Source organism: Tamandua tetradactyla, chromosome 1 (assembly GCF_023851605.1).
Source record: "Tamandua tetradactyla isolate mTamTet1 chromosome 1, mTamTet1.pri, whole genome shotgun sequence".
Taxonomy (NCBI): domain Eukaryota; kingdom Metazoa; phylum Chordata; class Mammalia; order Pilosa; family Myrmecophagidae; genus Tamandua; species Tamandua tetradactyla.
In genome coordinates this window covers 177,634,659-177,659,756 of record NC_135327.1, presented here as the reverse complement: position 1 = coordinate 177,659,756, position 25,098 = coordinate 177,634,659, and the positions used below count along the sequence as shown (strand labels likewise).

At 38.5% G+C, this 25,098-nt stretch overlaps 1 protein-coding gene and 1 long non-coding RNA gene across 24 annotated transcripts in view; one reads left to right on the top strand and one right to left on the bottom strand.

The window, feature by feature from the left end:
* The window catches only part of AGBL3 (AGBL carboxypeptidase 3), a 235,941-nt gene that overhangs the window by 107,205 nt on the left and 103,638 nt on the right, over nucleotides 1-25,098 (bottom strand). For 17 of the 18 annotated variants that reach the window (XM_077138632.1, XM_077138557.1, XM_077138649.1 and 14 more), the window contains 2 exons: nucleotides 18,006-18,072; nucleotides 6,457-6,543 (listed from right to left, as the gene is read on the bottom strand). The exons of the other annotated variant lie outside the window; for it this stretch is intronic. In XM_077138632.1, the coding sequence (XP_076994747.1) occupies nucleotides 6,457-6,543; nucleotides 18,006-18,072 (154 nt within the window). The remainder of the gene's footprint in view (nucleotides 1-6,456; nucleotides 6,544-18,005; nucleotides 18,073-25,098) is intronic. 18 annotated transcript variants of the gene reach the window in all.
* Nucleotides 1-25,098, top strand: part of LOC143666278 (uncharacterized) — a 139,248-nt gene that overhangs the window by 109,680 nt on the left and 4,470 nt on the right. For 4 of the 6 annotated variants that reach the window (XR_013167578.1, XR_013167535.1, XR_013167511.1 and 1 more), the window contains 3 exons: nucleotides 9,387-9,682; nucleotides 10,026-10,246; nucleotides 21,416-21,557. This is a non-coding gene — a long non-coding RNA (uncharacterized LOC143666278). The remainder of the gene's footprint in view (nucleotides 1-9,386; nucleotides 9,683-10,025; nucleotides 10,247-21,415; nucleotides 21,558-25,098) is intronic. The other 2 variants (XR_013167545.1, XR_013167567.1) reach the window with 2 other exon arrangements.

The window sequence follows — 25,098 nt, the reverse complement described above, 5'->3', positions numbered from 1 at the left end:
CCTGAGTCATTTCAAGTGTCTTGCCTTCAGGATCACTGAATCTTTCTTCTGCCAGTTTTAATCTGCTGTTGAAACCCTCCTTGGTATTTTTCACTTCTGTTATTGTGGTCTTCAACTTCAGGAGTTCTGTTTGGCTCCTTTTTAACATTTCTATCTCTTTACCAAGACTTTCATGTAGCTCATTCATTGTTTTCTGATATCCTTTAGTTCTTTGTTATTTTCCTTCATCTTCTTGAATATTTTTAAGATAATTTTTTAAAGTTCTTTGTTCCATAGGTCCACATTTCCATTTTCATTGTCGATTTCTGGATTTTTATCCTTTTCCTTTGGATGGGCTATCATTTCCTGATTCTTTGTCTTGTACTTTTTTGTTGCAAATTATACATATTAATATTTTGAAATGTTAACTCTGGATTTATTCCCTGAGATGTTTGTTTCTTGGTTTTCTAACAAGCTGGTGGAAAGGCAAAGATTTTCTTAAGTTTCAGCCTTCCTATTAGGAAGGTTTTCCCAAGGCTAATGGAGTGAGCAAGGTTTATCCTGTTTTTCTGGGCTTTATCTTGTCCTGGGGTTTTGCTTGTTAGTTGCTTTGGAGTTCCCCTATTTATAGGAGTTTGGTTGCTCCCTCTGTTGCTCAGGACACAGAGACTTCCCTCTCCTAGGTGTTTGAAGCTGGCTGACTTTTGTCCCAGACTGCCCACCTCTGTAGTTTTTTATATTCCTTTTGTTATCTCAAGATGCTTTTGCCTGTAGGTCAAAATCTGGGAGGAGGGCACATGGAGAAGACTTTCCCAAGTCTGTCTTTTCCAGCCAGTATAGGGCTAGGATGGAGGCGCAGGCTGGCTCCAAAGTGCCCTGGGATAGGGATCAGGAAGGATTCACAAAGCTTCTCTGATGGATCCCCAACGCAGAGCTGGCCTGCCCAGCTAACGCAACCCTTCAGCTAAGTGTCCTCCCCAGTCCTTAGGAAGAGTAGCATCTTTAAGTCTCCACTGCCACCACCCTGTCTGGGGTGGGATGAAACAATAGCTGCCCACAGAGCTGGGCCCCCAAGTGATCCTAATTCACTAAACAAAAGCCATGATCAGTGATCAGCTGTGCCCACACCTGTTCTTAGAGAAAATTATTTTTATGTCCCTTTCTATCACCAGCAGCTAGCCAAGGGCTGGACTCTACCATGGCCTGACATGAGAGTGGAAGGATGGGCACTGGTAACCACTGCATGGAGAGAGTAATTTACTGTTCTTTACCATAATTTATCAGCCTCTTCCTCCTGCTCTTTCCTGATCTGTACAGTGTTCTTTTGCCCTCCAGACCTTCAAAATAGTTGTTCAGACAGTCCCTGACTGTCTAATAGTTGTTTTGGTAGAAGGACTGAGTCCTGGGGCTCCCTACTCTGCCATCTTCCCATTGTGAACTCAAATTAAGTTTTAAGAACATGTTTTAAAACTGAAACATGTTTAAGTTCCAAGCCACTACATGGTCTTTTCACATGCAAATGCAGTAATCCCATCACAATATCCCAAAAGTCTTAAATTATTTCAGTAAAAATGCTAAGTACAAAGTCACATCAAAATCTGTTATGGGGAGGAGATTGTTAGAGCAGAACAACATAGCCATGAGAAGCAGAGAGCCCACCAGCCAGCAATCTTTGAAGATGAAGAAGGAAAATGCCTCCCAGGGGGCTTCATGAAACAGGAAGCCAGGGGAGAAAGTTCAGCAGATGACGCTGTGTTTGCCTCATGCCTTTCCAGATGAGAGAAATCCTGACTGTGTTCGCCATGTGCCTTCTCACTTGAGAGAGAAACCCTGAACTTCATCGGCCTTCTTGAACCAAGGCAACTGCGATGATCTTTTCAAGAAACACCAAACAATGAATAATTATACATTTAGTGTAAACATTTCAGATTTTCAGATAAATTATCCTGTCCTATAATATGGAGGATAGGCGGAAGAAGCTGATACTGAAGGGAAAGAAAATGCTTAGCAGGCTGTGAAAACAGTTGAGATATTTTTAGAGTGCCTACCATGTGCTTTGCACATATCAAGCTCCTGAGGAAACAAAAACTATATGATGGACTTCCGGAGAAGATGGCGGCTTAGTAAGACGTGCGGGTCTTAGTTCCTCCTCCAGAAAAGCAACTAAAGAAACAGAAACAATATGAAACAGCTCCCGGAGTCACGACAGAGACCAAAAAGACAGCGTACCCCATTCTGGAACGGCTGAATGGGCAGGGAGAATCCGCTGCGGTGAGATACCTGAGGGGCGCATGTTTTCCCGGCCGGGGCGGCTGGCGACTGGGGTCCCCTTCACGCACGTGCCTCCCCAGTCTGACTGGGAACGTTGGATAGTGGGGCCCTCCCGTCACGCTTGGCGTCTCGGGCCAGCTGGGCAATTTGGACCGGCACTCCCCCAAGCCACGGCCAGCGACCCCCGCCTCCACGCACGGTTTCCCGGGTCGACTGCCCCGCAGACAGATGACCGCCACGAGCGCCACCTACTGGGCAGGAAAAGAAAAACAGAGCCCAGAGATTCCACAGAAAAAGCTTTCAACCAGCTGGGTCCCACACCCAGGGAAATCTGATCAAATGCCCAGACACCAGCAGAAAATAATGGATGACGCTCGGAAAATTGAAGATATGGCCCAGTCAAAGGAACAAACCAATAGTTCAAATGAGATACAGGAGCTGAGACAACTAATGCTGAATATACGAACAGAAATGGAAAAACTCTTCAAAAACCAAATCAATAAATTGAGGGAGGACATAAAGAAGACATGGGCTGAACAAAAAGAAGAAATAGAAAATCTGAAAAAACAAATCACAGAACTTATGGGAGTGAAGGACAAAGAAGAAAAAATGGAAAAAACAATGGATACCTACAATGGTAGATCTAAAGAGACAGAAGCTACAATTAGTGAACTGGAGGATGGAACATCTGAATTCCAAAAAGAAACAGAAACTATAGGGAAAAGAATGGAAAAACTTGAGCAGGGGATCAGGGAACTGAATGACAATATGAAGCGCACAAATATACGTGTTGTGGGTGTCCCAGAAGGAGAAGAGAAGGGAAAAGGAGGAGAAAAACTAATGGAAGAAATTATCACTGAAAATTTCCCAACTCTTATGAAAGACCTAAATATACAGATCCAAGAAGTGCAGCGCACCCCAAAGAGAATAGACCCAAATAGGCGTTCTCCAAGACACTTACTAGTTAGAATGTCAGAGGTCAAAGAGAAAGAGAGGATCTTGAAAGCAGCAAGAGAAAAACAATCTGTCACATACAAGGGAAACCCAATAAGACTATGTGTAGATTTCTCAGCAGAAACCATGGAAGCTAGAAGACAGTGGGATGATATATTTAAATTACTAAAAGAGAAAAACTGCCAACCAAGACTTCTATATCCAGCAAAATTGTCCTTCAAAAATGAAGGAGAAATTAAAACATTTATAGACAAAAAGTCACTGAGAGAATTTGTGACCAAGAGACCAGCTCTGCAAGAAATACTAAAGGGAGCACTAGAGTCAGATACGAAAAGACAGAAGAGAGAGGTATGGAGTAAAGTGTAGAAAGAAGGAAAATCAGATATGATATATATAATACAAAAGCCAAAATGGTAGAGGAAAATATTATCCAAACAGTAATAACACTAAAAGTTAATGGACTGAATTTCCCAATCAAAAGACATAGAATGGCAGAATGGATTACGACCCAGCAATACCACTGCTAGGTATCTACTCAAAGGACTTAAGGGCAAAGACACAGACGGACATTTGCACACCAGTGTTTATAGCAGCATTATCTACAATTGCAAACAGATGGAAACAGCCAAAATGTCCATCAACAGACGAGTGGCTAAACAAACTGTGGCATATACCTACAATGGAATATTATGCAGCTTTAAGACAGACTAAACTTATGAAGCATGTAATAACATGGATGGACCTAGAGAACATTATGCTGAGTGAGTCTAGCCCAAAACTAAAGGACAAATACTGTATGGTCCCACTGATGTGAACCGACATTCAAGAATCAGCTTGGAATATATCATTGGTAACAGAGACCAGCAGGAGTTAGAAACAGGGTAAGATAATGGGTAATTGGAGCTGAAGGGATACAGACTGTGCAACAGGACTAGATACAAAAACTCAAAAATGGACAGCACAATAATACCTAAGTGTAATGTAACTAGGTTGGAACACTGAATGAAGCTGCACCTGAAATATGTTTTTTTGTTTGTTTGTTTGTGTGCTTGTATCTTTTGTTTTTGTTTTTTTCTTTTTCCTTTTTATATATATATATTTTTTATTAGTATTATTATTTTAATTCTCTTCTCTATATTAACATTCTATATCTTTTTCTGCTGTTTTGCTAGTTCTTTTCCTAAATCGATGCAAATGTACTAAGAAATGATGATCATACATCTATCTGATGATACTAAGAATTACTGAGTGCATGTGTAGAATGGAATGATTTCTAAATGTTGTGTTAATTTCTTTTCTTTTTTTTTGATTAATAAAAAAATTAAAAAAAAAAATCTGTTATGGGTGTGATATGTCCTGGGGCACAATTACCCTCTGTCTGTGGATCTGTTAAAACTAGAAAATAGTTATTTGGTTCCAGCATACAATGGAGGGCCAGATATAAGATAAAAATTCTGATTCCAGAAAGAAGAAACTGGAAGGTAAACAGTTTCTGAAAACCCAAAGGGCAAACTCCATTAGATTTCAAGGTCAGGCCATACTGTCCCCAGACACTGGGGTGAAGGCCGCATCCTCTCCAAGCATCAGGATGACGGCCAGGTTCTTTGTGGATGCTGGGGCACAGGCTCCACCATCTCTGAGCATCTGGTGGCAGCACTCTCTCTGAATAATGGGGTGCAAGGTTTGTCCCCTCCAAGCATTGGGGCAGATAGCAGGCCCCTCTAAACACAGGAATGAACCTGTTCTCTCCACTCATATAGTGGGGCCTACAGTCTGCATCCAAGGAGACCTCTTCAGTCCAGACCTCATCTTCCATAGTTCTGCCTTTAAGTCATTCATCCTTTAATCTGTCCCTTCTCTGTCCCATCCAATTCAGGTTGGCAGTAATTCTGCTCATAAAATTTTGTAAAGCCAAGTTGGCTTTGCATGCAATTTTCAGGGGTACAAACCATAAGACAAAAGAACTTTCCAAATACATTTCATGCTTAACTGCATTTCCAACCTGACTTCCACTGAAATGGCTGACTGGACTCATTTTCAATTAATCCTCAGATAGAGCCCTACTCTCCATTGACTCACTTTCCAGAAGCTCAGGGAAGTCCCTGTTACAGAGTTGCTTCTGGCTCTAGTCTTAGAGTACACTATCTGGAAAGGCTCAGAATTTTCCAAACCATCAATATCTGGTTTCTTTGTATTTAAGAGTTCAGTTCTCAGCTTATCCCTTTTGCCTTGCATTTTATTATAATATGCAAGGAGAAGCCAGGCCATACTTTCCTCAACCTGGACATATCTTCAACATCCAAGTTCCACTTTTAATCCAATAGCAGAATATAATTTTGCTGAGTTCTCTGCCACTTTATAACAAGGACTGCTTTTCTTTCAATCTCCAACTACACATTCATCATTTCCATGTAAGGCCTCATCAAAAGTACCTTTAATATCCATATTTCTACTGACAATCTCTCCAAAGCATTCTAGGCTTTTTCAATAAAGCACCTTACAATTCTTCCAGCCTCTACTCATTTCCCAATCCCAAAGTTATTTCCATGTTTTAAAGTATTTGTAACAGCAGCACCTCACTCCTGGTATCAAAAACTGTTTTTGGTTTCCTAGCTGCTAAAACAAAAACCAAGCAATGGGATAGCCCAAACAATGGGAATTTATTGGCTCATAGTTTTGAGGCTAGGGGAAATCCAAAATCAAGGTGTTTTCAAGGTGATGTTTTCTCCCAGAAGACTGGCGTTCTGGAGCTGGTTGCCAGTGATGCTAGGTCCATCGCTTTTCTATTCCATGGCAATGCACATGGCAGCTTCTACTGGCTTCTGGATTCTTCTCATGACTCTCTCTATGTGTCTGCATTTCATTCCACTTATAAAGACCACGGTAATAGGATTAAGACCCATGATGATTCAGTTGGGCCACACCTTAACTGAAGTAACCTCATCCAAATGTCCTGTTAACCCACAGGAATGGATTAAGTTTAAGGACATGTTTTTTCTGAGGCACACAGCTCCAAGCCACCACACTACGTATAAATAAAATTTAAATATGGGATCCTCATAAAACCTTCATTTCATCTGTTAAGCTTTTATTTTTGTGGTTTTATAAAGAGTAAATAACATCAGAAAAATTTTATTCATTCTATTTTTCTGGAGAAAAAATATAGGTAATAAGGAGTAAGAGGAAATAACTTGTCGTTCTGTGTGATCTATTTTTCAAAAGCTCTTAACAATCAGATCAATAAAGATTTACCTCTTGCTCTTTTCTTGCATTTTTATGTCTTGCTATTGTAGAATTTCTTTTCTTCTTTGTTTTCAGATATTTTTTCTTGGATGATAGCTAGGCAAAAAAGTTAGATTTAAGAATCACTATTTAATCAAAACTTCAAAAACAGTATATATATGAAGACATAAACTATCTTGAGATGTCCTCATTTTGGAAGACAGAGAAGTAGTTTTCTCTATTCCACCAACCTACAATTTAAAACTGTGGTCATGATATATAAAACAAACATAAGAAAACTCTAAATTATAGAAAGAAAAATTATAGTATACCAGCTAGGGAATTCAGAAAAAGAGGGGCAACACTACAGTGAGTTCCCTGGGATTTCTTTTTGCCTTATATATTCCAGAATTAGAGTTGGAGAAGCTGGTGACCCCAAAATATGGATAGGTAGAGAGAAAACAAAAACAACAAAAAATCAGAAACATGCAGCACAAGTATTTCTCTCTAGCCAAAGGACCAAGGAAGAGGAAGTCTAGAAAGTTAGATAAAAACTGCTCTACTCCAGCCAAACATCTTAGAAAAAAACTGTGGCCCCACACCCAAAAAACACAGACAAAAGCTGTCTGGGGCCCTAGACTACCATCCTTGATAGACTGTAATGAGGGTCCCCAACCCCTTCACTGAGGTAATAATAGAAAAACTGAATAGAAAACCAGAACTTTAACCACTCCCCAGTGGTAATAAGCTCCCTTCTCCATCTCCCTGCAGTACAAATAACACCACACAGGGAGTCTGGACTTTCAACCCTACCTGGAGTAGTGAGGCATCCCTCTTCTTCTTTCTTGGACTAGTATAAGTGGAGGTCTAGTGGAGAGTCAGAACTTTCACAACTGCCCAGCAATAATGTGTACACTCCTCACCCTGTGATGTTAGAGGAGGCCACTTGAGGAGCAATAACAAGATATTCTTTCCTACAGTAGGCTGAATAATGGCCACCCAAAGATGTCATGTCCTAATCCTGAAATCTGTGAATATTATCTTTGGGATAAAGTTTTTGCAGGTGTGATTAAGTTAAGGAACTCAAGATAAGATTATCCTGGATTATATGGATGGACCTCTAAATGTCATCATAAATTCATAAGTGGTTTTTTTTTAACATGGGTAGGCATCAGAAATCAAACCTGGGTCTACAGCACGGCAGGCAAGAACTCTGCCACTGAGCCACTGTGGCCCATAAGTGTCTTTTTAAGAGAGAGGCAGAGAGAGATATTAGACACACACACAATAGGCAGAAGACAATAAGATGATGGAAGCACAGAGGTTTGAACACACAACATTGCTGGCTTTGAAGATGGAGGAAAGGGCCATGAGCCAAGGAAATAAGTTCAAGAAGTTGGAAGAGAAAAGAAATGCATTCTCTCCTTTAGAATCAGCAGGAAGAGTTGCCCTGGCAATACCTTTATTTCAGCTCAGTGAAATTGATATTGGACTTCTGGTTTCCAGAAATTGGAGAGCATAAAATTTCTGTTGTTTAAGCCACAGAGTTTGTGGTAATTTGTTCCAGCATTCCTATTTGTCTCATATATCCTAGACTTAGAGAATCTGGCAACCCAGAAATATGAACGGGAGCACACAAAAGAAAGCCCCAACAGAAGCTTGCTCTTTAGGCACAAGACTAGGAGAGGGGCAGAAAACTTTAAGAAAACTGCTCTACACCAGCTAAATACCACAGAATACCTCTACATAACCCCAACAAAGCCTGCGTAGAGAGGAGCTAAAGTAGTGTTGAGAATAAAATTCATAGAACTAAATGCATTTATGAGGAAAAAAGAGTAAAGGTCTCAATAATATAAGCTCCCACCTCAAGAAACTAAAATAAGTAGAGCAAAATAAACCCAAAGCAAGTAGAAGGGAAGAAATAATAAAGATAAGAACAGAAATCAATGAAATTAAAAACCAAAAAATGATACAGAAAATCAGTGAGATAAAGGACTAATTCTTTGAAAAGGAAAGGTCAATAAAAGTGACGGGCTTCTAGCAAGACTGACAAAGAATGAGAAAAGATACAGATTGATAATATAAGGAATGAAATGGGATATCATTAGAGACCCTGTAGAAACCAAGCAGATATTAAGGTAAGAGTACAAATAGATAACATCAACAACTTAAGTGAAAAGAACATGGAATAGCCCATCCTCCCAAAATAAAAAGAAAAACAAAAACCAAAACCATATTCCAGGCCCAGATAATTTCACTGGAGAACTCTACTAAATATTTAAAGAAGAATTAACACAACCTACACAATTCTATACAATCTCATAAAATAGAAGAGGTGGGAACACTTCCTAATTCATATTATAAAATGAGTACTATATAGCTATGATAATCAAGATTGTGTGGTACTGGCAAAGGGATAGTCACATAGATTAACAGAACAGAATAGAGATTAGAGAACCCAGAAACAGACCCACACAAACATACCCAAATGATTTCTGACAGGGCAATTCAGTAGAAAGAAGACAGTTTTTTCAACAAATGGTGACATTCATCGTCAAAAATGTCTTCTGCAGTAATGTGAAACAGAAAGTGTACCTAACAGAATTGGTCAATAAACAAAGAAGTTTTGAGGTAGAATATTAAAGTTTAAGTTGGTTGTTATTAACTTCATTTGATAAGGTATTGCAAAAGAAATGATCCCAAGAAAGTATTGGACGAAAGAAATGAACTGAAAGGGAAAACACAGTCCAAAATTAGGGAATTTTTGTCTGTGGTAGGCAGCCTCTAAAATGGCCTCATAGTATGCATGTCCTTGAGCATAGGCTGAACCTAGTGATTCCATATAATGACTGTAATATGGTAAAGGTGAGGAGATGTTGCTTCTGAGATTGGGTTACAGAGAGACTGTAGCTTTCATCTTGCATGCCCTTTCCTGCTTTCTTGTTTGCTCGCTTTGATAGGTGCCAGCTGCTGTGCTGAAAGCTGCCTCATGGAAAAAATCTCCTACACAGCAAGGAACTGAGGGGGGCCTTTGGCCTACAGGCAGCAAGGAACTAAGACCCTCAGTCTAACTGTGAGGAAGTGAAGCCTGTCAACAAGCACACTTGAAAGTAGATCTTCCCTCAATCTGTCCACAGCCTGGCCAACACCTTCACTGAAGTTTCTGAGTGATGAGGTAGACACCAGGCCAAGATTTCTGACATACATAAAATATGAGATGCTAAATGTCCATGCTTTTAAACTGCTAAGGACTGAGGTAATTAATTACATAGCAATAGAAAATGAATACAACATCTTTTGTTAAGACTTTGAAATTATTAAGATAGCCTCTGATAGCTCCTTACAGCTGGACAGAATGACTCTTGGAAAAAGCAAGGTGTGGTCTCTTGGGAGCTTGAGTAAAATATATATGGGGTCACATCTCAAAAAGAAGTATGAGTGAAGTTTTTGACACATGGTGTTAACTGGAAACAAATATATATCAAGTTACAGTTTTTGCAAGAGCTATAGTGGCAAAAGTATTGTTAGCCTGAATTTAAAAAACTAAAAAACATGTTCAAAAATGAGTAAAGACTTTTTGGATCTCTAACTTTCTACAGTAGGAAGCAGCCTGAGAAGGTTGCTCAGCCACCAAGACGACTATATTCTCAATATATTAAAAAATGACCAGGGATGAGAGGATGTGGAGAAAGAGTCACACTTATCTACTGTTGGTGGGAACGTAAAATGGTACAACGGCTCTGGAAGGCAGTTTGGTGGTTCCTTGGGAAGCTAAGTATACACTTCCCATATGATCCAGCACCATTCAGAGGATCTGAAGGTAAGGACACAAATGGACATTTGCACGCCAATGTTTATAGCAGCTTTTTGATTGACAAGAGATGGAAATAGCCCAAATATCCATCAATGGAGGAGTGGCTAAACAATGTATATGTATATGTATATGTATGTATATACATACAGTGGAATACTATGCAGCTATAAGACAGAATAAAGTCATGGAGTATGTAACAACGTGGATGAAACTTGAGGACATTATGCTGAGTGAAATTAGCCAGAAACAAAAGGACAAATACTGTAGAGTCTCACTAATATGAACTAAAATTAGTGAGTGACCTTTGAGAGTTAAAGTTAAGAACACAAGTTATCAGGAGATAAAAAGAGGCTTGAGAGTGGGCAATTGGTGCTGAAGAATAAAGATTGTGCCACAAGAATGACTGTAGAAATTCAGAAAGGGATAGCACACTACGACCTGATGGTGCACAATAAGTACACTGAATGAAGCTGAATGTGACTAGGGGTTGAGGGAGAAAGGCTAGGGGCACACATGAAACCAGAAGGAAAGATTCTGAAGACTGACAGGGTATAACTTAAGAATGCCTAGAGTGGACAATGATGGTGATTAAATGTACAAAAATAAAAACGTTTTTGGGTGAGGGAAAAAAACTGAATGTCAACATTGCAAGGGACTGAAAATGAATGGTATACAGGAAAAGGTACAATCAATGCAAGTTAGGGTCTGTAGTCAGCAGTAACATTGTAATATGCTTCCACTGAATGTAACAAAGGCATTATGCCAAAACTAAATGTCAACAAATGGGGTGGGGGTGGGGAACATGAGGGAGGGGTATGGATTCTATGAGGAAGAAAAGAAAATGTCTTCATATAGATTATGGTGGTGAAGCCATGCCTATTTACTTAGGTTGGAGTGTATCATGTGCAAATAAAATTGGTTAAAAATGAACAGAGAAATAACAAGTGCTAGAGAAAATGTACAGAAAGAGATGTACTTATTCACTGTTGGAGGGAAACTGAGAGGTACAGCCCCTCTAGAGGGCAGCATGGTGGTTCCACAGGAGGCTAGGGGTGGGGTTGCCATATGATCTTGCAACCCTGTGCTAAGTATATACCTGGAAGTACTGAGAGTGGACATGTTTGGACATTTGCACACTGGTGTTTATGGTGGCAGTGTTTGCAATTTGCAATGGGTGGAGGTAGCCTAAGGGTACAAATGACCGAGGAATGGAGGGGGGAACTGTGGCGTTAACAGACAACTCAGTGGCAGCAAGAAGGAATGAAATTGTGAGGCATACAACTAGGTGAATGAACATTGAGGATAGTATGTTAAATGAAATGTTGGAAATAAAAAAGACAAAACTATTGTGCCTTACTCATGGATTAACTATAATATACAAATTCAGAGAACTAAAGTCAAGAGCATGGGTTATCAGGTTGGGGCCTATTGTAAAGGCTCCTAGATTGTAAGCTCTTTCAGCAGCCACTTATGTTTAGGAATTGTAACTGATATTTCTGAAATCTGAGATACTGAACTAATTAAATATAACCTGGTTGTTCCCTGAAACTTTGGGTATTTATGTAACATCTGAGACTCAGAGTTAGAGTTCTGAAGCTATGAAAGTCAGCATTACCCCCACTCAGCAACTGTTTAAAAAGTTGAAAAAGTGATCAGACTTTGTCTAGCGATATGAATGATGCTGATCTGGATAGGACTAAGGTAAATCAGAATACTGAGTAAAGGATGATATGGCCCATATTTTCAAACTTCAACCTCCGTATGAGATCAAAGGGAGAGATGTTTATTTGGTACAAATTTATATTCTGGGTAGCACATTATCTTAACTTGTATGGTCAGTTTACTTGAACACCATAATTACACAATAAAGGGCATGAGATCTTGTTAGTTTGTATAGATTAGTGTGATGCCCTGATATATCCCACAGTAATTTGGTTAGAGAATAAAAAGGCATCCAGAAAGTCCCCTTGGGGGACTGGGGAGAAAGGAGGAAATATTAAACTTCCCCATCTGGGGAATTCCTGATATTCTCGCAAGCAGTGGGGACAACCAATTAAATAGGCTGAGTCCTCAATCTTGGAGCTCGCCCTATGAAGCTTATTCCTCTAAGCTAACTTGGCAAGTGAACTCACTGTCCCCCCTCCCCTCCGCAATGTGGGACCTGATTCCCAGGGGTGTAAATCTCCTTGGCAATGTCTCATTTATCTGTTCCCTCTTTTGGTCTACAAGATTTTCTCAATTCCAAGAAGCCAGGTCCCAGCTAATTCCTGGGAGTCAGGTCCCCACTTTGTCAAGGAGATTTACACCCCTGAGTGTCATGTTCCATGTAGTGGGGAGGGCAGTGAGTTCACTTGCCAAGTTGGCTTAGAGAGAGAAGCCACATCTGAGCTGCTTGCTAGACTACCAGGAATTCCCCAGATGGGGAAGTTTAATATTTCCTCCTTTCTCCCCAGCCCCCCAAGGGGACTTTGCAAATATTTCTTTATTCTCTGCCCAAATTAATTTTGGATGTATTGGAGCACCACACCAATGTGTAAAAACCAACAAGATCTAATGTCCTATTCAAGATTCCATGTAATTATGGTATTTGAATAAATTGACCATACAATTTAAATTAGATAATACACAACCCAAAATAAAAATTTTGCACCCAAATAAACCTCTCTCCCTTTGGTCTCACAGAGAAGTTGAAGTTGAAGTATTAAAATATAGAACATATTATCCTTGACCCTGTATTCTGATTTACTTTAACCCTACCCAGATCAGTTTCATTCATATCTGTGGTCTAAGTCTGATCACTTTTGCAACTTTTTAAACAGTTGCTGTATGGGGTAATGCTGACTTTCATAGCCTCAGAGCTCTAACTCTAAGTCTCAGATGTCACACAGATACCGGAAGTTCCAGGGAATGACCACGTTATACACAAATAGCTCAATATCTCAGAATTTAGAAATAACAGTTGCAACTATGAATATTCGTGACTGCTGTAAAAGCTTACAATCCAGGAACCTTTACAATAGGCCCCAGCCTGAGAACCAATGCTCTCAACTTCACTTCTCTGAGTTTGTACATTATAGTTAGTCCATATGAGTGAGGCATGATAGTATTTGTCATTTTATTTCTGCCATTTCATTCAGCATACAGTCCTAAGTTTCTTTCACCTAGTTGTGTGCCTCACAATTTTATTTCTTCTTGTGGCCGCTCAGTAGTCCACTGTATGTATACACCACAGTTCCCCCTTCCTTCTCTCCATCTTTGTACCTTTAGGCCACCTCCATTCATTGTGAATCAGGCACACTGGCACACTGGGGCCATAAATACCAGTGTGCAAATGTCCATTCATGTCCCATTCTCAGTTTCTCCAGGTATTTACCTAGCAAAGGGGTTGTAGGATCATATGGCAACCCAACTCCTAGCCTCCTGTGGAACCACCACGCTGCCCTCTGGAGGGGCTGCATCTCTCAGCTTCCTTTTCAACAGTGAATAGGTACATCTTTTTTTCTATATTTTTTTAGCACTTGTTTCTCTCTTTTCATTTTAAAACAGTTTTATTCACACATCATACAATTCAACCTAAGTAAAAAGTCAATGCTTCTGGCATGATCACATAGCCATGTCTTTGTCACCACAATCTAAGTGGAGATATTTCCTTTTCTTCTGCAAAAAATCCCATATCCCTCCCTCATAATAGCTGCTTACGGATATTTAGTTCTGGCATATTGCCTTTGTAACATTCGGTGGAAGCATATTACAATGCTACTGTTGACTATAGACCCTAGCTTGCATTGACTGTATTTTTTCCCATATACCATGGGAGAGAGATTTTATTGTAACCCATTGTGTATTTTTTAAAATACTGTCATATTAATGTCCTTCCTATTAGTTCTTTAAAGTTAACTTTAAATGACCAGGGAGGAAGATTAAAAAGGAAGAGTCTTCCAGGGAATGGAGCCAAGAACCATAGAAAATAATGGTCTGAGGAGCTGCTCCCAGGAAACATAATCAGGACCTAATCAAGCCAAATCCCCAGTCGAGGGGTACCTCAGACATGTATACAACAAAATCACAGAATACTTAAGCATGAATGACTGCTACATGATTCTCATTCCTCTTATTTTTTGAATGGGGGTCTTTTTTATCATCTTCCTATTCCTGTTCCACCATCAAATTTGGGGGAAGGGTTAAAAATAATTTGTATAAACAGTTAATATGTCTTCAAGAGAAGCCAACTCCAGACCTGATATGGATCATGAGTTCCTACACTTTGAGGCTGATACTATGATTAGATGAGAGCGTGGGGGTTTCTTGAGAAGGGAATGAATTCATTTCGCATTTGGGTGGGAAGTGGATTACTGTGAACCCAGAGTCTAGATTGGATTGTTGTTGCTAATTCTCCACTCCTCTTTAATAGATTTATACATCCCCATTCAATGCCATATAACTTTGTAGTACTTCCCACTTTAGCTGGATTACACTTTCCCATTCTATTGATGTTGTGCTTTCCTCTATGCTTTGGTCAATGGAATGCTTGCTAGGAAATGACATAAGGTGGGAGTAATATGATATATAATAGCCAGGAAGAAATGTAGCTTTAAATGTTATTCTGTGGCTTGGTTTTCCCTCTTGCACTCCTGCTTTCTAGCATAAGAACTTGCCCAGGGTAGTCTCTGGTCCAAAGAGAATTAGAAACCTGTGAAACAAAATGGTCTGAGGCCAAGACTAGCTGACCCTAACTGAGTCCAGGAGAGCCATAGCCCACTACAGATCTGTGAGTGGTGGGGGCGGGGGCAGGGGAGGGTGACAGATGAGTGAGTGGGGTGAAAGCTGACAAATATGCCTAGTATCTTCTTGGCTTGCTGTCATGCTTCCTTAAATATCACTTACTTAAATATCACCTTTAAAGTCTCATGATCTCTAACTATAATTGCAATCTTCACCTAAACTTCCTATTCCCCTTCCTGCTTTATAATTTCCTGCTTAGGCACTTATCACCATCTCACACATTATATATTTTACTTATCTTTCACTATTTATATACCTCAACTAGAAAATAAACTATCACAGGGAAGAAATTTTACTTTATCTCCAGCATATAGGCATACCTGGAACACACTTGGGTCTCAATACATAGCTGTTAAATAAGTGAATAAATAAATAGATATTGGACTAACAGTCAGGTGATGTATGTCATGCTACATGTTCTGTCACTAACAAGTAGTATGGCTTTTGGCAAATAATTTTCCCTAGGTTTAACTGTTCTCTACTATAAAGGAGGAAAGTTAGAATTTTTTTTTTAAACCTGAGGCTATGAAATTCTGGAACTTACAGATATGATACATACTATGGGTTAAATTACATTGTGTTCTCAAAAAGATACATTGGAGTACTAATGCAAAGTACACCCAAATATGACCTTATTTGGAAAAAAAGTATTACAGATGCACCTAAATAACATTTTATGATTTAAAGATATAGTACATGTTATGGGTTGAATTGTATTGTGTCCTTAAAAAGATATGTTGAAGTTCTGACCCCTAGCATCTCAAAATGTGACCTTATTTGGAATTAGGGTCACTGCAAATTGTAATTAAGATGAAGTCATACTGGAGTAGGGTTTGCCCTTAATCCAATATGACTAGTGTCCTTTTAATAAGAGACATAGACATATAGACACAGAGAATGTTGTGTGCAGACAGAGAAAACACAGGTGAAGGTGGAGGCAGAGATTACAGTTACGTTGCCAAAAGCCAAGGAACACCTGGGGTCACTAGTAGATATGAAGAGGCAAAGAAGGATTCTTTCCTAGAGTCTTTTGTGGATGCATGGCCCAGCTCTCACCTCGATTTCAGACTTCTGGACTCCAGAGTTATGAAAGAATAAATTTTTGTTGCTTTAAGTCACCCAGTTTGTAGTACTTTGTTATGGCATTACTAGGAAACTAAAATAGATTTTGGTACTAGGAAATGGGGTGCTGCTGTAACACATAGCTAAACATGTGGAAGTGGTTTTGGACTTGGGTAAGGGTAGAAGTTGGAAGAGTTTTGAGGTGCTTGATAAAAAAATTTGTATTGTCTTGAAGAGGTGATTGGTAGAAATATGAATAATAAAGATGCTTTTGTTGAGACCTTAGAAGGATGATGAATGTGTGATCAGATACTGGAGGAAAGATTACTCTTATTATCAAATGGCAGAAAACTTCGCTGAATTATGTTCTGCTATGGGGTGGAAAGTGTAACTTGTAAGTGAAGAATTGGATATTTTGTGAGGAGACTTCCAAACTAAGTGTGGAAGGTATGGTCTGGTTTCTCTTTGCTGAGTATAATAAAATATGAAAGGAAAGATAAATTAAGGAATGAACTGTTATGCAAAAAGGAACCAGCAGTTGATGATTTGGAAAATTTTTAGCCTATCCAGACAGAGTGCTCTGGAGACAAGGCCAAGGGTGTGGCTGGACAAGTGTTTGCTAAGGAGATCAGGTATAAGACTCATTCATATAATCAACCTTTTCAGCAGAAGTCAGTTGTTGAGATGGAGTTCTTAGGAAAGATCTATAGAGGATTCTCTTGTCTGATGGCTTGGACTCCATAAATTGCATGAAAGACCAATAAGATTTTTGAAAATTTTTATCAGCAGAAGCACTGCTTGCTTGGATTGACTGAGATAGAGATGAGACAAAATGAAAGCATGACTTCAAGAGCAGTAGGCAGAGTGGGTGAAGGGCCTCTGCCTTGAGCAGAAAGGGTGGGGTAGACTCTGTGGGCCCAGAGGACAGATCATTGAACCACGGAGGCTTACTCTCAGGTCTTGAAATCTGATGTAATTTGTTCTACTGAGCTCATTACTTGCTTTATTCCTTCCATTTACTCCTATTCAGAATGTGAAGATCTATCTATGCCTGTCTCACCACCATATTTTATTTGTTTTATAGTTCACCAAACAGATTATTTGTTTTATAGTTTCATAGGTTCACAGATGAAGAATTTTGCCCCAGCATGGATCATACCCAGTCTCTCCCACACATGATTTAATAGATGAGATTTGGGACTTGTTATTTGATTATATTTAGATGATATTTTAGACTTCAAGTTGATGCTGGAATGAGTTAAAAATCTGGGGGTCTTAGGATCAGGTGAATGTATTTTGTACCTGGGAAGGATATGAACTTTGGAAGGCAAGAGGGCCAACTATTATGGGTTGACTTGTGCTCTCCCATAAAGATATGTCAAGTCCTAATTCTCAGTACCTTAGAATATAAACTTATTTGGTCTTATTTGGAAATAGGGTTGTGGCAGATGCAAGTAATTTAAAATTAAAGTCATACTGGGGTGGGTGGGATGGGCCCTTAATCCAGTTGACTGGTACTTTATAAGAAGAGAAGAGACAGAGATATACAGATAGATGCAGGGAAGAAGGACACATGAAGACTGAGACAGACACTGGAGTTAAGCAGCCACAAGCCATGGAACACCAAAGACTGTCGGCCACCACCAGAAGCTAGTAAGAGGAATAGAAGTATTCCTCCCTCTAGAACCATCAGAGAGTATGGACTTGCTGACACCTTGATTTTGGATTTCTAGCATCCAGAACTGTGAAAGAATACATTCGTTTTCTTCAACAACCCAGTTTGTGTCAGCGTACCTCAGAAACTAATATAGTACCTAATCAGAAAATAATTATTGCTATACAGTAATTATACAACTACATATTTTTAGAATTTTTATTTATTTAGCATATCCATACCATGAGCAGAAATTTTCAATCATACCTGAGAAGTTAACTTGAGAAGATAAGTCTGAGAGTCATTGGATTCTGAACTGTCAGAGCCTCGGCTACTACAAAAAAAAAGGATAATTTATTTTAGTTTAAGGATGGTGGTATTTAAAATTTTCAACTATTGCTTTTACTGTATTATCTTACTGAAATTGGTAAAAATTGTTCTAAATATAAGAATTTGCAAAGACTGATTTAGATGTTTTATAGTCCCAGATAGCTTAAAAATAGAAGTTTTTCTTGCTAATTGTTTGGAAAGCTATGAAGGTTTAGAAATATGTTACAGGAATATAAGCTTCACAAAAATAGGAATTTTTTTCTGCCTGGATCACTACTGAATAACCACAGTGGAAACAGTGCTTACCACATAGCAAGCACTCAACAAATATTCATTAATAAATGATTAAATAAATGTTATATTCAGGCAGTTTCCTAGTTCGCAGAGATATCACTAATCTCTTAAAACTCATTAAATTTTACATCACTATACTTACATTCTGCTTAAAGAAAATGCAGGACTAAACAAAACAGTTTCTCAAGAAAAAAGGGTCACTCAGAAATCTATTTCTAATTGAAACTGATTAATGCAGTGGTAGGAAACATTTTTTGCTTGAGAACCAATTCAAGAAAGAAAATATCTCTGGGCTATATTTTAATAAGAAACAAGCAAACATATATGCAGGATTGGCATGCATGTATATTTTTATATATACAATAAAATTTTTATAGGTACAATAAAATGTACTTAATTTCCCTTTTTTTTTTGTCTAGGAAACTATATAACTAGTATTTACTGTAGTATCTGATTGAATGTGCATTAGAAGATATTTTGTCCTTAAGCAAGATCTCTTTTAAAACTATTTTATCTTTTGTTCTTGATTACCTTAAAATACTTAATTATAAAGTACTGTTTATCTTAGTGCTACTAAATAAAGCTTATATTCTTTATGGGAGTGCAAGGGTAGTTCAGTGGTAGAATTCTCACCTGCCATGCGGGAGACCTGGGTTCGATTCCTGGTCTATGCACTTCCCCCCAAAACAAACAATCAAACAAAGAAACAATACCAAAAAAATTCAACAAATGGTGCTGCAATAATGGGATACTCACATGGATAAATAATGAAATGTGACCCCACCATACAGCATACAAGAAAAAAAAAAGCTTATATATTTTATAAAGATATATTTTCCAATTCCAAATCAGAAAACCCATCAATGCCTTTAAACCAAAGAAACTTTTTCATTTACTTACTTTGAAACACATCTTTTTTTCTTTTATAGCTGTTGCTTCCAGGTAAATCCATTTAATTTATCTTTTCTGTGTGTTAGACCCAGCTTACAAAGAGGATGGGCTGAGTGAAACTCACTGTAGGTCTCTGAATTCCTTATCAGTAATTTGGACATTTCTAAAATTATATGGAAGGCTACTACATATGGTCAGAAGTTAAAGGGTCTCTTGATACTGACATAACATGTTTCACCCATGCCATCATGAAAGAAGGTAAACAAACTTATAAAAGGAATAAAAATCTGAACAAATTATTTTAATTATAACTGATATATCCTAACATCAGTCTAGATTTTATGACATGGACAACAAGGAATCCTACAAGGGAAAGTCTATTTTTCTAACTGCTTTTTAAAAATAGTATTTTCTATGTAATACATACATACTTATTCTTCGAAAAACTTCAAAAACTTTGAATAGTAGTATATATTTTATATGTGTATTTCCTACTTCTTAGAAGATTTTTATATCTATTTCATATATATTTCTAAATCAGACAGAATCTATCATAATTTTATAAGGATTCAGAAAAAATTCAAGCCAATCTTTCTCAAAATATAGAAATTATTTTAATAATTCCCATGGCAGATGGTCATCCAGCTTTTGACTGAGCCTGTTCAGGGAAAAAATATTCACTATTTTCCAGTAACCCTCTCAATGTGACAAAATTTTTCCTTTTATTGTACTGAAAATCTGCCTCATATATTTTTTAACCATTAGTGTCTAGTTTGGCTTTACTTTTTCAAACAGAGAAGGCAGCTATGCTACGCCTCTTCTGCAAGCCAACTTCTTCAAATATTTGGAAGCTGTCTCTGAAATCTTTTCCAAAAGTATTTTAAAAATGTAAGTGGAGGTTACTGATTTCCTTTTTAGAAAGGAAGATATACATAAATAGCACACATGTAATATTTCTGCACATGCAAGAATGATGTTGTATTTCCTGTTTCAGATGTTAAGAATTTTTCTAAATGAGAAATAATGCAATAATGGAATAATTCTGAAACCTCAAAAACCATTCTACATGTGTTTGTGGATGAGTATGCTGGTGCTGGAAAAACAAGTTAATATCTCAAATTCTCAGAAAGTTCTGAATATCTTAAAGGCCATCCATGATGAATAATACGGAATAAAATGCTGGGTCACAAAACAAGTCTCAATAAATTAAAAAATACTGAAATCAAACAAAGAATATTCCTGACTACAACAGAGTGAAACTAGAGAGCAGTAACAGAGAAAGAAATGGAAAATTCACAAATATGCAGAAATTAAAAGCATACTCTTAAACAATGGGTTAAAGAAGAAATCAGAAGTAAAATCAGGAAGTATCCTGAAGCGAATGCAAATGAAAATTCAACATACCAAAACTTATGGGATGCAGTGAAGGCAGTGCTGAAAGGGAAATTTATTGCTTTAAATGCTAACAATTAACCCCCATGTCAACCCTGTGACCCCATGACCCTGCACTGTGTGCTGCCCCATGCCACACTCCACCCTGTGCCCCCAGGCCTCTGTGCCACATATCACTTGAACCCTGCACAACATCCCACGATGTGCCCCAGCCCACACAACACGCTGCCCTATGCCCTAGTGCCACCATGCCCCCTGCCATACACCACCCAGCAAACTGACCCATGTGGGGAGGATATGGTTAAAGCATTTGTAAGCTTGTTCTGTGTTTGCACATCCACAAGCAGTTGAAAACCACTGCAGTTGTTTGCTTGTTTGTCTGCTGGTAGACTTGATGCTGAAAACATGAGAGCTGAAAACAGCTCAAGATGTTTGTCTGCTCCACTTATCTGTGCCATTTGCATATTTGTCTGCTTTGCTTATCTTTTCTATTTACTATTCGTCTGCTTTGCTTATCTATGGCATTTGCTTATCTGGAATACTTCTCCTATGCATGGAAAAATTCCTGCTTTGTTTTTAAATTAAAGATACCTCCTCAAGGCAATCAGGAACCTCCCCTGATGATCGAAGCATGGCTTAACTTCAAATGGCCCCTTCACTCCATAAATAGCAAACAAAAAATAAACTTGGGACTCTGGCTGGAGACACGGTCATCTTTGCTTTCTGACTTTCTGTCAAAGGTTTTTTCTTCCCATGCTGATTCTTTGCAGGACAAAGAGTAACTGCCATAAATGGTGCCCTGTGTGAGGAGTGAAACTTCAACTACAGACACGATTTCAGGTGTACAAATCAATATATGTAGTAGAGGAGAACAGCAGTTGCAGCAGAGAAACTGAAACTGTTCATCCCAAGGTAAGGGACAGCAACACTCACTGGAGATAGCTGCCCATGTACTTAGTGCAAGCAAGGAATTTCTTTTTCATGTCCCTTTCTTAGCAAGAAGTTCAAAAGTTGTTAAAAGCAGCAGAAGGCTCAGTAAAGAAGGGTCAGCTCCTATCATTGTTGCAAATAATTCAAAAAAATCTGGGAGCAGGTAGGGAAAAAGCTGAAAAGAAAATATAAGCAAGGACAAAAGGTACTGACTTCGGCTGTAATAATTAGGGGCTTGATAAAAACAGCTTTATACCCTTTACATACAAACTCTAATTTTCTGCCTATCACAGAGGAGACTACCTCCTCCTCTACCTCCTCCAACTGCTCCATTGAAGTCAGAGTCAATGTCAAATAAGTTTGAATTTCCACTTCCACCCCCTTTTACAGAAAATGGTGAGACTGCTATGGAGAGATTCTTAAAGGAGGCTAAAGAATGTGGAGAGGGGCTAGCGTTCCCAGCCATAGTAGAAAATGGCAGGGCATGCCATGGGCACTTACCATTCCAAACATATAAAGAATTAAGGAGAAACATTTATGAGAATGCACTACAATGTTCATTTACTAAAGGAATAATCGAGTCAATTGGATGGAGCTATCATATGTGCCCATGGGACTGGAAAACTTTAGTATGAACAATTGTCACTCTGGCCCAATACAGTATTTGGATATTAGAATATCAAGAAAGTTCAACTCAACAGGCAATCAAATATTTAAATCAGAATATTCCAACTGGTACTGAAATGCTTCAAGAAATAGGACCTTATTTAGAACCTAGAGTCCAAGCCCAACAAAATGAGCTACTTTTTCAACAATGTTCCCAACTAGCTGTGCAAGCTTGGGGGAAAATTCCTCAGGGGAAATCAAAGCAAGGCTCATTTGCAACTGTTCAGCAATCCGCAACAGAATCTTATCTTGATTTTGTTAATCAGTTACAGTAGGCTATAACCAGCCAGATAGACAACCCAGAGGCAGCTAAAACACTACTCTTACATTTAGCTTATGAAAATGCAAATATTGATTGTCAAAAAGCTATTGAAGCTATAAGAACAACAGCTCAGTCTATTGGGGAATTTATTAAAGCCTGCCAGAATGTGGGAACTGAAACTTTTAAGGTTCAACATTAGCTGCTTTACTCAAACCACATACCAGGGTATGCTTTAAGTGTGGGAGAGAAGGCCATTGTCAAAAAGAGTACAAACAACACTTTAAGGGGCAAAAGCTTCCTACTTCAGATTGTCTAGATGTGGGAAAGGACTTCATTGGGCAAATTAATGTCATTCCAAATTTGATAAGAACAGAAAAAATGTTGTTGGGAAATGAAAAACCCAAGGAGCCAAGGGCCAACACGGCAATGGATGTCTCTAATCAGGCAGTCATTCTGGACTCAAAACCCATGAGTCAGAGACTTATGAGCAGCCACAACTGGCACTGGATTAGATTTAATCAATACCAAAGAATTACTTTTAAAAGATCCTGAAGCAACTTATATAGCCCCTACAAAGGTATGGAATCCTTTACCTAAAGGGTTAGTAGGATTAGTTTTAGGAAGGTCAAATTATAACTTGAGGGGAATTAAGGTGCTTCCGGAGTTATTGACTCAAATTATGAATGGGAAATTAAAGTCTTGATTCATGCATTAGGCCTACACATGATTCTACCCAGGACACATGTAGCTCAGCTATTGTTAATGCCTTATTATGTACCAAATGCTTCCACAACTATAAGAGAAGAAGGGTTTGGCAGTACTGGGAAGAAGGACACTTACTGGGCTACTGCCATCCAACTGAAAAACCTGTTACAAATACAAATTCAAGACCAATCTTTTATAGGTGTAATAGATATTGGAGCAGATATTTCCATAATAGCTCAGAATGAATGGCCCTCAGCCTGGCCTGCCACATTATCCAAAATAACAGTAAACGGAGTTTTATACAAAATTACTGTTAAACGGGGACCCACAAACTCCCTTACAAAGCTTAAAAATATTACAGTGACGAGGATCTGATAAGCAAATTGGGCATATTCAGCCATATATTTTGCCAATACCCCTTAACCTATGGGGAAGAGATTTAATAACTCAATGAATTTGACCATCCAGACTACACATTTTGTCTAGCAGTCACTGCTCACATTCCTCCTCTACCCTTAAAGTGGCTAACTAACAAGGCTGTTTGACTGGAGCAGTGGCCGTTGAAAGGGGAGAAGTTAATTCAAGCTGAACTGCTTGTTAAGGAGCAGCTCATAGCTGGGCTTAGAGAACCATCTACAAGCCCCTGGAATATTCCTATTTTTGTAATTCCAAGGAATTATGGAAAATGGAGATTATTATGTGATTTATGCAAACCAATACTATATTACAACCTACAGGTTCCCTTCAATGGGGACTCCCTAATACAGCAATGATACCAAAGGAGTGGCCTTTAACCATGATAGATTTAAAAGACTGCTTTTTTACCATTCCCCTACATCCCTCTGATAAGGAGCAGTTTGCTTTCTTCGTTCCAGCACTAAATAACCATAAGCCTGTAGAAAAGATACCAATGGAAAGTGTTGCCATAAGGAATGCTGAATAGTCCTACAATGTGCTAATATTTTGTACATTTGGCTTTACAGCCCAGTTGGGATGTTTCCAAATTGTTAGCTTTATCATTATACGGATAATATCTTGTTAGCACCACAAACTGAGGACTAGTTATTTGTTTTTTTATAATCATGTTAAAGCTTCTTTAGCTATTATAGGACTACAAATAGCTCCAGAAAAAATTCAATTATCCCAGCCTTGGAAATACTTGGGTTATGTCATGTCTAATTGTACAGTGAGACACCAAACTATAGCTATAACGCCTCTACTGAAAACAACTTTAAATGATATGCAAAAGCTGCTAGGGAGCTATGGGTTATGACCCAGTGTAGGCATTCCACCTGCCAACTAATCAATTTATTTACCTTAAAGGGGGATGCTGATTTAAATTCCCCACAAGAACTTACTCCAAAAGCATTAGCTGAATTAGAACTAGTTAATTAGAACAAAGCTATTTGCAATAAACAGTTAACCTGCATCTCTCTGACAGTGCCTTTAGGACTTTTTCTATTTCAAACTCTGAACATTCCCACAGGGTTAACTGGTCAGTTATTTCCTGCACTAGCTTGCATGGAATGGTTATTTTTATCTCACACCCCTACAAAAACTTGCACCATATACTCAAGGTGTAGCTTCTTTACTCCATAAAGGAAGAATTAAGTGCCAACAACTTGGAGGTTTGAACCCAGATTTAATTCATTTCTCCTTTCCTCAAGAACAATTCTTTCAAACACTCTCCCACAGCATTGATTTACAAGTAGCATTAGCAGACTTTGTAGGAGAATTTAAATTTTCTTTACTAGCAGATAAGTTTATTTCAGCAAATACCATTATTAAACCTTACTCTCTCTGCAAAAATCAGTGAAGTACCCATTACCAACACTATAAATGTTTTTGTTGATGGTTCAGGAAAAACTACAAAAGCTGCTGCCACTTGGT